We start from the raw sequence: 16,788 nt of genomic DNA, 5'->3' as shown, positions 1-16,788 counted from the left end.
ATCCACACACACCTCCTCCAGCTCCTCCGGGGGAACTCCAAGGCATTCCCAAGCCAGCCGAGAGATGTAGTCCCTCCAGCGTGTCCTGGGTCTTCCCAGGGGCCTCCTCCCAGTGGGACGTGCCCGGAACACCTCTCCAGCAAGGCATCCAGGGGGCATCCGGAAAAGATGCCCGAGCCACCTCAACTGACTCCTTTTGATGTGTAGGAGCAGCGGCTCGACTCCGAGCTCCTCCCAAGTGACCGAGCTCCTCACCCTATCTCTAAGGGAGCGCCCAGCCACCCTGCGGAAGAAACTCATCTCGGCCACTTGTACCCCCGATCTCATTCTTTCGATCATGAGCCAAATCTCATGACCATAGGTAAGGATCGTAACGTAGATCGATCAGTAAATCGAGAGCTTTGCCCCCCTACTCAGCTCTCCCTTCACCACAATGGTCCGATACAGCGACCGCATCACTGCAGATGCTGCACCGATCTGTCTATTGATCTCACGCTCCAGCCGTCCCTCACTCGTGAACAAGACCCTGAGATACTTAAACTCCTCCACTTGAGGCAAGGACACTCCACCGAACTGAAGAGGGCAAAGCACCTTTTTCCGGTCGAGAACCATGGCCTCGGATTTGGAGGTGCTGATTTTCATCCCGGACACTTCACACGCGGCTGCAAACCACCCCAGTGCACGCTGAAGGTCCTGATTTGACGAAGCCAACAGAACCACATCGTCCGCAAACAGCAGAGACGAGATTCTGTGGTTCCCAAACCAGACCCCCTCTACACCCTGGCTGCACCTAGAAATTCTATCCATAAAAATAATGAACAGAACCGGTGACAAAGGGCAGCCCTGGTGGAGGCCAATGTGCACTGGAAACAGGTTTGACTTACTACCGGCAATGCGAACCAAGCTCCTGCTGCGGTCGTACAGGGACCGGATAGCCCTTAGCAAAGGACCCCGTACTCCCGGAGCACTCCCCACAGGGCGCCCCGAGGGACACGGTCGAACGCCTTCTCCAGATCCACAAAACACATGTGGACTGGTTGGGCGAACTCCCATGAACCCTCGAGCACCTGATGGAGCGTGTAGAGCTGGTCCAGTGTGCCGCGACCAGGACGAAAACCACACTGCTCCTCCTGAATCCAAGGTTCAACCATCGGTCGAATTCTCCTCTCCAGTACTCTGGAATAGACCTTACCGGGGAGGCTGAGGAGTGTGATCCCCCTATAGTTGGAACACACCCTCCGGTCCCCCTTCTTAAACAGAGGGACCACCACCCCGGCCTGCCAATCCAGAGGCACTGTCCCCGATCGCCATGCGATGTTGCAGAGGCACATCAACCAAGACAGCCCCACAACATCCAGAGACTTAAGGTACTCAGGACAGATTTCATCCACCCCAGGAGCCTTGCCAATAAGGAGCTTTCTAACCACCTCGGTGACTTTGGCCTGGGTAATGGATGAGTCCGTCTCTGAGTCACCAGTCTCTGCTTCCTCTTCGGAAGACATGACGATGGGATTGAAGAGATCCTCGAAGTACTCCTTCCACCGCCCAACAACATCCCCAGTCAGGGTCAACAGCTCCCCACACGCACCGTAAACAGTGCTGGTGGAGAGCTGCTTCCGCCTCCTGAGGCGTCGGACGGTTTGCCAGAATCTCTTCGAGGCCGACCGATAGTCCTCCTCCATAGCCTCCCCGAACTCCTCCCAGACCTGAGTTTTTTCCTCTGCGACCGCACGGGCTGCGGCACACTTGGCCTGCCCGTACTTGTCAGCTGCCTCTGGGGTCCCACCTACCAACAAAGATAAGTAGGACTCCTTCTTCAGCGTGACGGCATCCCTTACTTCCGGTGTCCACCACCGGGTTCGGGGATTGCCGCTGCGACAGGCACCAGAGACCTTGCGACCACAGCTATGAGCAGCCGCATCGACAATGGAGGTGGAGAACATGGTCCACTCGGACTCCATGTCTCCAACCTCCCCGGGATCTGGGAGAAGCTCTCCCGGAGGTGGGAGTTGAAGACCTCGCTGACAGAGGGTTCCGCTAGTCGTTCCCAGCAGGCCCTCCCGATACGTTTGGGCCTGCCGGGTCTGACCGGGTTCCTACCCTCCCAGCGGATCCAACTCACCACCAGGTGGTGATCAGTTGACAGCTCTGCCCGTCTCTTCACTTGAGTGTCCGAGACACATGGCCGAAGGTCAGATGATACAACTACAAAGTCGATCATCGACCTCCAGCTCAGGGTGTCCTGGTGCCACGTGCACTTATGGACACCCTTGTGCTCGAACATGGTGTTCGTGATGGACAAACTGTGACTAGCACAGAAGTCCAACAACTGAACACCACTCGGGTTCAGATCAGGGAGGTTGTGCTTCCCGATCACCCCCCTCCAGGTCTCACTGTCGCTGCCCACGTAGGCGTTGAAATCCCCCAGGAGAACAATGGAGTCCCCAGTCGGAGCGCTATCTAGTACCCCTCGCAGGGACTCCAGGAAGGTCGGGTACTCTGCACTGCTGCTCGGCCCGTAGGCCGAGACAACGGTGAGAGACCTGTCCCCGACCCGAAGGCGTAGGGACGCGACCCTCTCGTTTACCAGAGTGAACTCCAACACTTGGCAACTGAGCTGGGGAGCAATAAGCAATGCGACCCCAGCTCTCTGCCTCTCCCCATGGGTGACGCCAGAAAAATGAAGCGTCCAGCCCCTCTCCAGGAGTTGGGTACCAGAGCCCAAGCTGTGCGTTGAGGTGAGCCCGACTATCTCTAGTCGGTATCTCTCAACCTCCCGCACAGCTCAGGCTCCTTCCCCCCTAGTGAGGTGACATTCCATGTCCAAACAGCCAGGGGCTGTGAGCATGGACCGGGCCGCCGGGCCACAGTCCTCGACCGCCACCCTATCCTCTCTGCACCCGACCCCCATGGCCCCCTCTGCAGGTGGTGAATCCACAGGAGGGCAGGCCCACGTCACTCTTTAGGGCTGAGCCCGGCCGGGCCCCAGTAATTAAACCATTACTTAAAAAGCAATCACTTGACCCAGCTATCTTAGCTAATTATAGGCCAATCTCCAACCTTCCTTTTCTATCAAAAATTTTTGAAAGGGTAGTTGTAAAACAGCTAACTGATCATCTGCAGAGGAATGGTCTATTTGAAGAGTTTCAGTCAGGTTTTAGAATTCATCATAGTACAGAAACAGCATTAGTGAAGGTTACAAATGATCTTCTTATGGCCTCAGACAGTGGACTCATCTCTGTGCTTGTTCTGTTAGACCTCAGTGCTGCTTTTGATACTGTTGACCATAAAATTTTATTAGAGATTAGAGCATGCCATAGGTATTAAAGGCACTGCGCTGCAGTGGTTTGAATCATATTTATCTAATAGATTACAATTTGTTCATGTAAATGGGGAGTCTTCTTCACAGACTATGGTTAATTATGGAGTTCCACAAGGTTCTGTGCTAGGACCAATTTTATTCACTTTATATATGCTTCCCTTAGGCAGTATTATTAGAAAGCATTGCTTAAATTTTCATTGTTACGCAGATGATACCCAGCTTTATCTATCTATGAAGCCAGAGGTCACACACCAATTAGTTTAACTGCAGGAATGTCTTACAGACATAAAGACATGGATGACCTCTAATTTCCTGCTTTTAAATTCAGATAAAACTGAAGTTATTGTACTTGGCCCCACAAATCTTAGAAACATGGTGTCTAACCAGCTCCTTACTCTGGATGGCATTACCTTGACCTCTAGTAATACTGTGAGAAATCTCGGAGTCATTTTTGAACAGGATATGTCCTTCAGTGCGCATATTAAGCAAATATGTAGGACTGCTTTTTTCCATTTGTGCAATATCTCTAAAATTAGAAAGGTCTTGTCTCAGAGTGATGCTGAAAAACTAATTCATGCATTTATTTCCTCTAGGCTGGACTATTGTAATTCATTATTATCAGGTTGTCCTAAAAGTTCCCTGAAAAGCCTTCGGTTAATTCAAAATGCGCCAGCTAGAGTACTGACGGGGACTAGAAGGAGAGAGCATATTTCACCCATATTGGCCTCTCTTCATTGGCTTCCTGTTAATTCTAGAATAGAATTTAAAATTCTTCTTCTTACTTATAAGGTTTTGAATAATCAGGTCCCATCTTATCTTAGGGACCTCATAGTACCATATCACCCCAATAGAGCGCTTCGCTCTCAGACTGCAGGCTTACTTGTAGTTCCTAGGGTTTTTAAGAGTAGAATGGGAGGCAGAGCCTTCAGCTTTCAAGCTCCTCTCCTGTGGAACCAGCTCCCAATTCAGATCAGGGAGACAGACACCCTCTCTACTTTTAAGATTAAGCTTAAAACGTTCCTTTTTGTTAAAGCTTATAGTTAGGGCTGGATCAGGTGACCCTGAACCATCCCTTAGTAATGCTGCTATAGACTTAGACTGCTGGGGGGTTCCCATGATGCACTGAGTGTTTCTTTCTCTTTTTGCTCTGTATGCACCACTCTGCATTTAATCATTAGTGATCGATCTCTGCTCCCCTCCACAGCATGTCTTTTTCCTGGTTCTCTCCCTCAGCCCCAACCAGTCCCAGCAGAAGACTGCCCCTCCCTGAGCCTGGTTCTGCTGGAGGTTTCTTCCTGTTAAAAGGGAGTTTTTCCTTCCCACTGTCGCCAAGTGCTTGCTCACAGGGGGTTGTTTTGACAGTTGGGGTTTTTCTGTAATTATTGTATGGCTTTGCCTTGCAATATGAAGTGCCTTGGGGCAACTGTTTGCTGTGATTTGGCGCTATATAAATGAAATTGATTTGATTCATACTACTAGCATGCATATATCAGTGACAACATTACATTGTCATTCCATGAATGAGCAAATTGTCCAGATGCAATGAATTAGACACCCCCCCCCCCCCAAAAAAACCCTGTATCCACCCCTGCTACTTACTAGTGCACCTACAGACGCTGGGCTGATACAAGCTAGCATTTACAAAAGAGCTTTGCTCTGGAATAAGTAGCAGAAATCATGGCAGGAAGTGAGGAAAAACATAAATAATGTTGAATTATATAAATAAAATTGATTTGATTTGTTTTGATGATACCACAATTTCCATTTGCTTATAAGGCACCCTGTGTTTGGACACACCCCCACATAAACTTGTGCCCTCTGAATTCGGCATCAAGATCAAGCCCAAAGAGTTAGGAATGATTGGTATTACATTTCGCAGAATTGAGGGTCAGCCAAGGGGGATTTGTTTATGAATAAAACTGGTCAAAAGTCAAGGTCACAGACATTTGGCCCAATGTTTACACAGGTGATATGTACAATATCTGGATATCTCTAGGAATTGGTCAAAGAGACATTTAGGATTAGTTTTAAACAGTAATAAGCCATGTGACACGTCAATTGGTCACATGATTTTGACCTTGGGCAAGCTTGAAAGGTCAAACTGAACGTCATAACTTTTCAATTCAAACAGGTACAAGGTCTGTCAATAAAGTAACGGTCCATTTTATTTTTTTTTAAAATTATATGGATTTGAATCACGTGCGATTGCATCACACAAGGTTGAACCCTCGTGCGCATGCGTGAGTTTTTCCATGCCTGTCGGTGACGTCATTCGCCTGTGAGCACGGCTTGTGGGAGGAGCGCTCCACCCCCCTCGTCGGATTTTTTCCTGAGAGAAAATGGCCGAACGCTTGGAGCAGCGCTACTGCATTAAGTTCTGCCAGAAACTTGGCGACAGCCAGGCAGAAACGATTTGGAAAATCCACACGGCTTTTGGAGATGAAGCCATGAGCATCACACGGATTAAGGAGTGGTACAACCGGTTTAAAGACGGGCGCGTAACGGTGGAGAGCGAGCCGCGCTCCGGTCGGCCATCAACGAGCCGAAATGACGAGATCGTTTCTAAAGTGCACGCTGTGGTTATGCAGGATCGTCGTGTGACTGTCCGAGAAATTGCAGAGGAAGTGGACATTAACAGGACTTTGGCACATTCCATCGTGATGGAAGATCTGGGCATGAAACGAGTGGCGGCGAAGTTCGTGCCAAAGTTGCTGACGGCGGAGCAAAAGCAACATCGTGTTGAAGTCTCACAGGACATGCTGGACTCCATTCACACTGATCCCAGCTTTATGGACACTATAATCACCGGAGATGAGTCCTGGGTGTATGGGTACGATCCGGAAACGAAATTCCAGTCATCACAGTGGAAGCATTCCACGTCGCCAAGACCGAAGAAGGCGCGCCAAGTGCGCAGCAAGATAAAGGTAATGCTGACTGTTTTTTTTACTCCCGTGGTGTGGTACACCACGAGTACGCTCCACAGGGTCAAACAATAACAAAAGAGTATTATAGGGATGTCCTCCGTCGTCTACGTGATGGTGTGCGGCGCAAGAGACCGGAGTTGTGGGCCAGAGGAAATTGGCGCCTCCACCACGACAACACGCCAGCTCATTCCTCTCATTTAATTCAGACTTATTTGACCAAAAACCAGACTCTGGTGGTTCAACAGGCACCTTACTCCCCTGACATGGCCCCTTGCGACTTCTGGCTCTTCCCAAAACTTAAAATACCATTAAAAGGAACCCGATTTGAGACAAGAGAGGACATCATGGCTGCGACGACGGCGGAGCTGCGCGCCATCCCGAAAAAGGCGTTTTTGGAATGCTTCCAACAGTGGCGACACCGCTGGGAGAAGTGTGTGGAGTCTCAAGGAGAGTACTTCGAGGGTGATTAGGTTTCCAACCCTCCAGGTAAGCCAGTTTTTTTTTCCCAGCCAATGGTCCGATACTTTATTGACAGACCTCGTATAAATTAATATTTGGTAAAAGTATTAGAATAATTGGTTGTAACCCAAGGATAGTGGTGGCTGTGCGCAATGCAGACCATTATGTTGCAGTAACTCTCCGAACGGAGTATCTCCCAAAACACTTTGATTTCAAAGGATGTGATGCACTTCATCTGGATATTATTTGGACGGGAGAGAATTTCATTCTCCCATGCAGCTTGCCCAAGGGACAGAGTGATCTCATTTTCGGGGGCACTGTCACCTACATCTAGATCTATGGCAAACAGGTGGTGCATGGCAACAAGCTCCAAGTCAGAGAGGTGGAGGTGCTGTTGAGAAATATGAGATTTCAGGTGACAGCTTCTGAAATTATGCTTTGTTTCTTCTTTTAGTCACCTATCAGTGAAGTGTTTTTTTTTTAATTAAACTTATCACTTAAATAGAAAATAAATAACAATAAAAAACAGGCTAGCTTTTTAAAATAGTGATACTGTTTCTATATTAGTATACAGTAAATTTGGGGGAGTAAAACTGACTCTGCAGTGAGTACATAAAGTCACACTCCAAATAGTGTTAAATCAACTCTATCATAGTATAAATAATAATCATTTTAAGAAGCACTTTCATGTCCACATTTACAAAGTGCATCACAATTAATAAATACATGAGTAAAAAATTATTAGAAACACATTTTAAAAAGAAATGAAACCGCGCATACAACAACAAATTCAATTCAAATACAAACAACAGAATACAGATAGGTAACGAATTTAACCTTAAATGCTTCAACACAGGTTGACTCCCTAACATCCACTGGCAGCAATACATTTTTGAGTTTGCTCAGCTTACATTAATTACATGTTGTGTTAGGTTGAGTAAACTTAAATATATCTGTGCAGCCAGTTGGTTGCCTTGAGTTTTTACTTTGAGAAGCCTCTGTGTTTGAATAATTGTTTTATTGTGGATTTTTAAATCAGTATTTCTTGAATTTGAATATGTTGTGATCAGCTGCTGCAGTGGCCAGGGGTCTGATGTGCAAAGACTTAAGAGGATTTCCGACTGAAATATGGCATACGCTAAAACCCAGAAACTAAGCACAAAAATATCCAGATGTATCAAAGTGTGCGTACGCATGGATCCAAGCACATTCTGTTTCTACATCCCAATCAGCATGGAATTGTGTGTACATGCAGATGTATCAAACTCCTCCCTTTCCACACCCTTATTTAAATATGCATATTCATGTATATATTCATAGGCCCTGGGAGCTGGAATTCTCCTCAACATCAGATCAGTCAACATGAACCCAGAAAAGAAATTATACTGAGTGTGAGCTACAGATGACTGGAAATGACGTGGAGACACACAGGGATAGTTTATTTGGTACCCTGTCCAACAGAATAAACATGAAATGGAAAAAAAAAGTTAGTGGGAGCTTCTGTATGTGTGTGTATATGTGGCCATAAATGCTGTGGGCTCAGAGCAGCGCACACACACTGAAGTGTAAAAAGGTGTGCCGGGGCCGATAGTGTGTCACAGTCACAATTTCACACACGCGGTTATTGACAAATACTGAACACAGGGAGACAATCAGGGGCCTATTAAGAAGCTCTGTAACTCTAGTTTCGCCATCAAGAAAAAACAGCCTTAATAATAAAAAAAAATGTATTTGAATGTGCACATGCCCAAATATGCCCATGCTGGCTTTCATTCACAACAATTAAACAAATAAACTATTTACTCACCAGGCAGCCATCCGTTGCACACCGTGCCAGCCTCTAGCCTGTTCACAACCCAACGCATTTACGCATCACATATGATGTGACCATTGATGGAATGAAAATGTTTCCTCTTAACAAAAACAAATTCATCATGTGATGGCACCTTTATAGCAATATCTGTACAGTCAGTAGCTCTGTTTACATTTGGGGAAACTGGCACATGCTGCAAATTGTACTTTAATGTTGGAATGTGACACACCTGGATGACCTTCGGATGATTTCATCCCACACAGCTGGCATGACTTGGTGCAAGGTTTACTGGCCCACTCCTGACCAATCGGCAGCTCCCGCTGGAATGCGTCTGTTGCCAGGAAGCCCAGCGTTTTCAGCACCTGTGTGGGCACAGACAACCCCTGGTCCTTGCCATATTGTGTTTTGGGCTGGCCGCAGTTCTGCGCACAACTCCAGTAACACTGGCCTTGGTTATCGACATTGGTTTATGTAAAAACGTGCATACGCCGGCCATGAACTTGGCGTGGGGCACCGCACATTTCCACAGTCATTTCACTTTTGATACATTCTGAATGTTAGCATGGAGACGGACAGACACCACGTTTTTGTGCATACACAGCTTTTGTGCATGAGGCCCCAGGTCTCTTAGTCAAATTCTTTTTGTAATTTAATTAAAGATTTTTTGGAGATTTGCTAAACTATACATTTTAGAAAGCTCATGAGATGAGCAATGCAAAAAAGTTTCCTTTATTTTAAAGGTTGTTTTGGCCACCATCTTGGATTTCCAAAACTGGCAACCTTTAGAAACTAACTTTTCACTTTCTTGACTTCCAGGTTTTTTGTTTTTTTTTTGTGGGTCAACTTTGTGGTACACTGTTAACAAATAACGGCACCATTCTTGGTTTAAGGGTTTGTAACCTTTGTTACAAATTCCAAGAAGGATTGAATGCATGTTTATTTAAAATAATGGACAGTTACAAATTTCTGGATCTGATTAATAAATTAAAGACACCTACATGGATCAGGTTCCAATGTCCCATAAGTCACTGATGTCAGCTACATGCAGTAAAAATCCAAAATAGCAGTAAAAACTGTTGCTCTTTATCAGCTTCAGTAATCTGTAATTAGTATCTCTGGATCCTTGCCCTCAGAAATTCTTTAGTCACTATAGTCATGATCCTAGGTTAACTAGACTTCCAGAAAGAGAAAAGATCATTTTTGAAAGTTTCCATTTTTAGAAATCTAAGGTGGCCACTATAACAACCTTTGAAAAATTAATGGAAACATTGTTCTGTGGATTCTTCATTTCTTAGGCTTTGTAAAAATGTATACTTTTCCAAGTCTCCAATTTTTTTTTTTTTTTTTTTTTTACAAACCTATGACTCATTACACAAGGAACCTGACTGTCTCTTGAAAAGAGGTTTTACATTTCAATGAGGCTTCCCAATTAAATAAAGTTAAAATGAAACAAAACATTTTCTCCACCATTTTTTAAGTGCATACTAGGCATGCAAGTATGCTTTCATTGTGCTTTTTGCAAAAAGTGCTGTTGATTTGATGTCGTTATTAACAACTTCACTTGAAAGTATACACCTGTTGTTACATTATACTTTTAACTCAAATTTGGCAAATGTAGAAGATACGGTAGAAAGGCTTTTACTCCATAACTGTGGTTTGTAGTTTTCCTGCCTAACCTTATCCTGGTCACTTCTTCCCCTGATTAATTTTACAAACTGAGCTGTCCTTCAGATGGAGGACATCATGACTACAGAGGACAGCATTTTGGGGTTTTAACTTTAACCAGTGGCGGGGAGGGGGGGGGGGGGGGGGCAGGATTTTATTTCCCTAATGATGACATTTTCTGTCAAAAAAAAAAAAAAAATCAAAAACTTTTTTTTTTTTACATTACTGCAAACTTTGTGCATTTTCCAAACACACCATTATATACCATATGAAAAACATGGTTCTGTAACACAGCACTACAACTACTCACAGATGTGACAGCAGACCAGCAGCGCTCTCTACTGGCAGAAGAAAATAAAAAGATAAGAATTCAGCAACCTCAGTCTCAGATGCAAATATTCTTTAATGACAAGAACAAAATCTTTCTCACACAAAATATTTGTAAGGTGGTGTGGGATGAACCCCCCCCCCCCCCCCCCAAAAAAAAGATCCTTCAAAGTCTGCAACTAAAGGCTCCAGAATGTTGTGTCATTGTGCACACGTGCTGTTGTGTGCAGGCGTGCAGGCATCAAAGCAAAGGATGCCAAAAGTCTGAATAAACTCGTTAAGATGGAGTCTGTTGTCGGCCAAATTGGAACAAGTAATGAAGCACAGGGTGCTGGAAATACTGCTAGTAATCACAGATAGTATCTCCCACCCCTACGTAAAACACAGGACAAACTCAAGAGCTCCTTCAACAGGTAGACAGATGGAACGACACAGGAGGTCATTTCTACCAGGTGCTATCAGTCTTGACAATTCATCCATCTGCATGTGCTTGACCTGTGGTCACTGCAGTTGATTAGAAACTTTTAGCTATATCACATAATGAACACTGAATATGTATTATATTATCTACAATCCAATGTCATACATAAACTACTGTGAAGTCCATGCAGTATTCATACACATGTGTATGCATCTACTAATACAAGCAACAGGTTGGTCGTGTCCCACAGCAGCTTGTACTCAAGGCAAACAGAATGTAGTAGCAACGAAGCTCTGATGCATTTTAGACAACAGCCACTGGCAGAGCTGTGGAAGCTCTGCCGCCATCTTGGCGTGTTGGGTGTTCTCATCAGCAGCCCCAACAGTGTAATTTAACATAGTTTTTTGTCTTGGATCAGAATGCTGAAGAGACGCTGGATGGCTGTGGTGAATGCTAATAATAATTACAGAAAAGACTGTCAGCTTTCATAAAGTAAATGAATTTTCTTGTTGGCGGCTGAGAAACGCACCCAGAGCAAACACAGATGGACTTCTTTAAAAATGCTGCAGTTATTCACAAGCAATGTCTTCAATAAGAAATTAAAGTATTTCCAGTCATCTTCTTCTGAAGGTCTTATATGTGGATAAGTTTTCATCAGGCGGATGACTCCGGGAGAGAGAACACCAACAGGTAAGTTAAAAAAAAAAAAAAAAAAACTTCATATACTCTGTGTGCTGCCAACAGGTCTGCTTCAAATGATACAAACTTCAATTTTTCTTAATAATAAATAAATACAGGATCTAACACCTTTTTTCCTGTTTGCTGGCCAGGGGTTTTTGATTACAGTGGAAATGGAGACATTAACAGCGGCGGGGTCTCATGACCACACATTCGAAATGTGGAGCTAACGCAAAGCAACGCAAATGCAAAGTAAAGCATAATGAAGTTTCACAATGCTCTCAATACATCAAATCATTATTTTATGGATGTGTGTAGTTTGCACGAAGGAGTTTGGTTTGACTGTGGAGTTGAGGGATCATTACATGCTATCAATGTGTTAAGGCTACCCATTCTATTAATGTACTTTTTTTTTTTTTTACTTATTCAAACTACCTAAGTATGAGGAAAGACAAAGAAAGTTCACGTGTAGCAGCTGTGGTGAAGTTGGCTTCTTTCGACAGCATCATCATATGGACTGACCATAAACTGTGTGGATCCAATGGGTTTAAAAAGCAGCCCAACATTGCGGCAGCAGAATGGTGCCATGGTGGAATCTGTTACTTTGGGGAATTGCACTGAGTGTTGCCTCTTGGTAAGACATTCGTTTTGCTCAAGGCCCTTGAAATGGAGCAATATCTCCACCTGGTGGACATTTACCATTAATGCAAGTGTAATGTGTACGTGTGTGCATCTCACTAATTTGTAAATTATCGTATATTTTTGAGTCGTACGGAAACTGGTGGGCTCCCAGCAAGTACAGAACAATAATATACAGTAATTACTGTATTTACATATAAATATATACATATAAAGCATATTGTAATTAATACAATAATTATTAAGTTTGCACCTTTTCAAAGCAACATAAAAATAATCCAAAGAGGTCAAACATCCAGAGGCCTAACTGCAGGTAATTTAGTGACATTCATGCCAGACATAGACATGAAGTCATGCCTGAGATGAGAGTAAGACCTTCAAAAAGATGTCTTAAAACTGATTTTGAGTACTGAAACACTACCAGAACGTAAAAGCAATATGAGGAGATAAGGAAGGAAGCATCGATCTTTATAGGTCATGAAGCCATAATACCGAATACAAAAATAACTACAGTAATAAAATGTAATTATGGCTGTCGCTTCTTTATCAGCTAAAAAAGGTCAAAATGCTCCTGGAGCCCCACATCTACAAATAAAATACCTCACCTGGATTGGATTATTTTTTTAGGCTGATGGGCTCAACACGATTTCTCTTCTTCTCTTCATTAAAAATCCGCTGTGCCAGTCAGTCGATAAAATTCATGTTGCGAGTACACAGTGTTATCTGGATTTGGTTGTCCTTTAGAACATGACCAGTTCATGGCTGTCTACAAGAATTCAGATACCGAGAAGAAGAGTAAACAAAAGGTTAGTCATTACAGTCCTGGAGGTGATTAGAACACAAACCTCCAAATTGAATTGAACAAATCCTACAAAGTCTAAGTACAATTGTAGATTTTTTTTTAATGTAATAAAGGGTTACTGTTACACAATTACAAATCTGTTCTAAAATCCAATCTGATTTTTATGGTTTTATAATTAATCAGAAATCAGAATATGATCTTTAAATAAAGTGGTGATAGTAATATTTGAAAGGTAATTGTTATTGGAGAAATTGTGTATTAGTATTATAAATACAACATTTAATAGCAACATTCAGCACACGCTAAATGGAAACTAAGGGGTTAAGAATGCAAGTCCACGTTGTCTAACACACACACACACACAGACACACAAAATGTTTGGGGGCTTGGCTGTCAAACAAACAATTGCACACGAATCAGTCGTTCAGTATTCTTCACCCTATCCACTTTAAATGACGAACACGCAGATTTAAGGTAAGCAAAACCATTTCAGATTTTGTCCTTCAGCATTATAACATTCAAAGATGCATGATCGTATCAAATGTGCAAGTGTAACTTATTTTGGAGTGTTCACATTTTGTGGTATTAATACAAGTTTCTATTCAGTTTACAGCTGGTATGCGACCCATTGTGCTGTCACTGCTGTGGGTGCTGGGAACATCAACGGTGTTGCCAGACCCTGATGCAGCTGCAGACAAGCTGGCAGAAGAGCCTATTCCATGCTCGAAGGGATGCACCTGCCTGCATGATGACTACAGCCTGGAGCTCAACATGTACTGCAGCGCTCGGAACTTAACACAAATCCCATGTGACATGCCCACGTCCTGCGCATTCCCTCTGGCTGGATGGCAACTTGTTCACCTCACTCCCAGCTGCCGCTTTTAAAGATCTCAGCAACCTGGATTTTTTGAATCTACAGAATGGCCAGTTGATGACGCTCGATCCGCAGGCTTTCAAAGGACTTCGGTCGCTGGCGCATATTCACCTTGAGAGAAATCGCCTCCGGACATTGCCACGTACAATATTTCAAAATACACCTAACCTCGCTTCCCTTAGTCTCCACAACAACCACCTTACTCGTATAGAGGAGTGTGTGTTTGCTGGTCTCTCCCAAATGTGGCTTCTCAACCTCGGATGGAACTCAATCTCCGTCTTACCTGAGAATACCTTCCAGGACCTTCAAGGTCTGCGGGAGCTGGTTCTTGCGGGGAACAGACTGGCTTATTTGCAGCCACCACTCTTCCAAAGCCTCACTGAGCTCAAAGAATTAGATCTTACTGGAAATTACCTGAAGGTCATCAAAGCTAATGTGTTTGTAAAACTCCCTAAACTGCAAAAACTATACCTAGGTCAGAACCACATTGTGACCGTGGCACCCAGAGCCTTTTTAGGCATGAAGTCCCTCAGATGGCTGGACCTCACAAACAACCGGCTAACTTCCCTTAATGAAGACACATTTATGGGCCTCCACAATCTTCACGTGCTGCGCCTTTCCAACAATTCTATTAATGGAATTAGACCCAGGACTTTCCGTGATCAGCAGTACTTAGAAGAACTACAGCTGAGTTATAACAAGATCCGCTCCCTTGGGGACAGAGTCTTTGAAGGTCTTGGACATCTGGAGATGCTTGAACTGGAGCACAATCAAGTACAAGAGGCACAAGTGGGCAGTTTCACAGGCCTCTCTCATGTAGCTGTCATCAACCTGTCTGGAAGCTGCTTCCACAGTCTACCAGATCAAATGTTCAGAGGTCTACCAAAACTTCACAGCCTTCATCTCGGTAGAGGATGTCTGACAAGGCTCACAAGCCATGCATTCACTGGACTGTCTGGTCTACGGCGGCTTTTCTTGCAGCACAATAACATCTCTGTGGTTGAGCCTCGGAGCTTTGTCGACCTCATAGGCTTACTAGGACTAGACTTGAGTTTCAACAAGTTGGAGGATATCACAACTGATATGTTCACTGGCCTCAAGAATTTAGAATACTTGCTGCTATCCAACAATGACTGTCGACAGTTTCTGCAGAATGGCACAAAGGATCTACTACCAAGGCTGCGTTATCTCGACCTCAGGACCAATGCCTTGACAAATATCTTCCCTGATTTCCCACAGGGTCTGGAAAAACTTCTGCTTTCTGGGAACCAATGGAACTGTGACTGCAGTGCCCTTCCTCTTAGGAACTTTAGCTTGAACAATCCAATGGTGATACCTCGGCGAGTGGAGACCCATGCAGAGGGCGACGAGCCCGACACTACTATCACCATCTACAACAACATTACGTGCACCCGTCCCCCACATCTCCGCGGTCATGACCTACGGGATGTTGACAATGAAACCTTCCAAAGTTGTTAAGCAAAGTAGCATCAGGAAGGGCTTCCAGTGCAAAACTTGTGCCAAATCAACATGCAGGTCCACCTTGGATATGCAACCCTGAATGAAACAAGGGAGAAGCCAAGGGAACTTACTTGATACATAATAGAGAATGCTCTAAAGTTGATACCTGTCATATTTCACAGAAATTTAATTTGATTACCAATTTCAATTTTAAATTCAGGTTCTTGTCTCACATCGTTTAACAAGCAATGCCTTTTTAAAATCTTTATCCTCGATTTAAAAAAAAAAAGTTTTGAAAATGAATTCTTTTTTTAACCCAACAACATATCTTTTGTATTGGCTCCATGGAGTTACATTAAAAATGAATGATTCATTTGGGCTAATTTGTCTCTTTTTTCTAGAAAAAGGTGGATTTCATGGATCTGAATGGACTCACTCATTTTCTGATCCTGCTTTTTCCTGTTAAGAGTCATGTCATGGGGTCAGTGGTGGGCTGGAGCTTATTCCAGAGACGGGGCAGAGTGCACCCCGGACAGACCGCCAGTTTATCACAGGGATGACAAATATAGAAAGACAAATGCATTCACTAACTCACACCTATGATCAATTTACATTCACCATGAAGTGAATCCACACGAGCATGGGGAGGACATGCAAATTCCATACAGAGAGGACCAGATCAGAAATGAACATGGGACCTTCTCGCTTCTCGCCGTTCCATCAGATTCACACTCAAGTCTGATGGAATTTGTTTAAAGCTATATGACCTTTCAAACTTCACAAAACTAACAAAATGTATTATAATGACAATTTAATTTTGAAACGTGTTGCAAAATTACAGCTCATTTTATTGAAGACAACATACTTATCTGTGGGGAATTCCATAATGAATATTTCCTTTTTAAAACTGTCTTCAAGAGGATGTGTGTGCGTGCACAAGCATGACGTTTTGAAATTACTGAAAGTCACCTTTGACCTGGAGTGAGGCGTGTACATGGGGTGTGCATGCTAACGTCCGTAAGATCTCTTGTAAATCACAGAGGTATTATCAGGTTACAAAAACAGCATTTTTACATTTAGCAGTGTTTATTTCTCGTTAACTTTTACAAAGTATATAAGAAACACCTTATATTTATCCAGAAATAAGATGTTTTGGGATAATGTTTGCCATCTTTGATTATTTTGTTTAAGCGAGCAGCCAGCTGATGTCATCTTGCATCTCTACTCTGATTGGCTGTTGCTATGTGCTTCCCAGCATCCCCCATGCAAGTCGGGAGAAGCCCCCACGTGATCTTAGACATCGCTATTATAGACCGTATGGGTCGCTACTGAACATAGTTGAAGGCCGTATGTTCGTCTGAAATTTCTCCCGTCAGAGGAAATAATTGTTTTTTCCAAACTGT

The 16,788-nt window shown here is 43.9% G+C and overlaps 1 protein-coding gene across 1 annotated transcript; it reads left to right on the top strand.

The window, feature by feature from the left end:
• The first annotated feature begins 13,513 nt into the window (after positions 1–13,513).
• igfals (insulin-like growth factor binding protein, acid labile subunit) lies at positions 13,514–15,746 on the top strand. Its single transcript, XM_034189518.1, is given in 2 exon segments — positions 13,514–13,875; positions 13,877–15,746. Coding segments are annotated over 2 exon segments (1,734 nt in total). The 5' UTR covers positions 13,514–13,668; the 3' UTR covers positions 15,404–15,746.
• Positions 15,747–16,788: the final 1,042 nt, after the last annotated feature.

Source organism: Thalassophryne amazonica, chromosome 16 (genome assembly GCF_902500255.1).
Source record: "Thalassophryne amazonica chromosome 16, fThaAma1.1, whole genome shotgun sequence".
Lineage (NCBI taxonomy): Eukaryota > Metazoa > Chordata > Actinopteri > Batrachoidiformes > Batrachoididae > Thalassophryne > Thalassophryne amazonica.
Note: the sequence above shows the minus strand (reverse complement) of the source record. Positions and strands in the feature narration are given on the sequence as shown.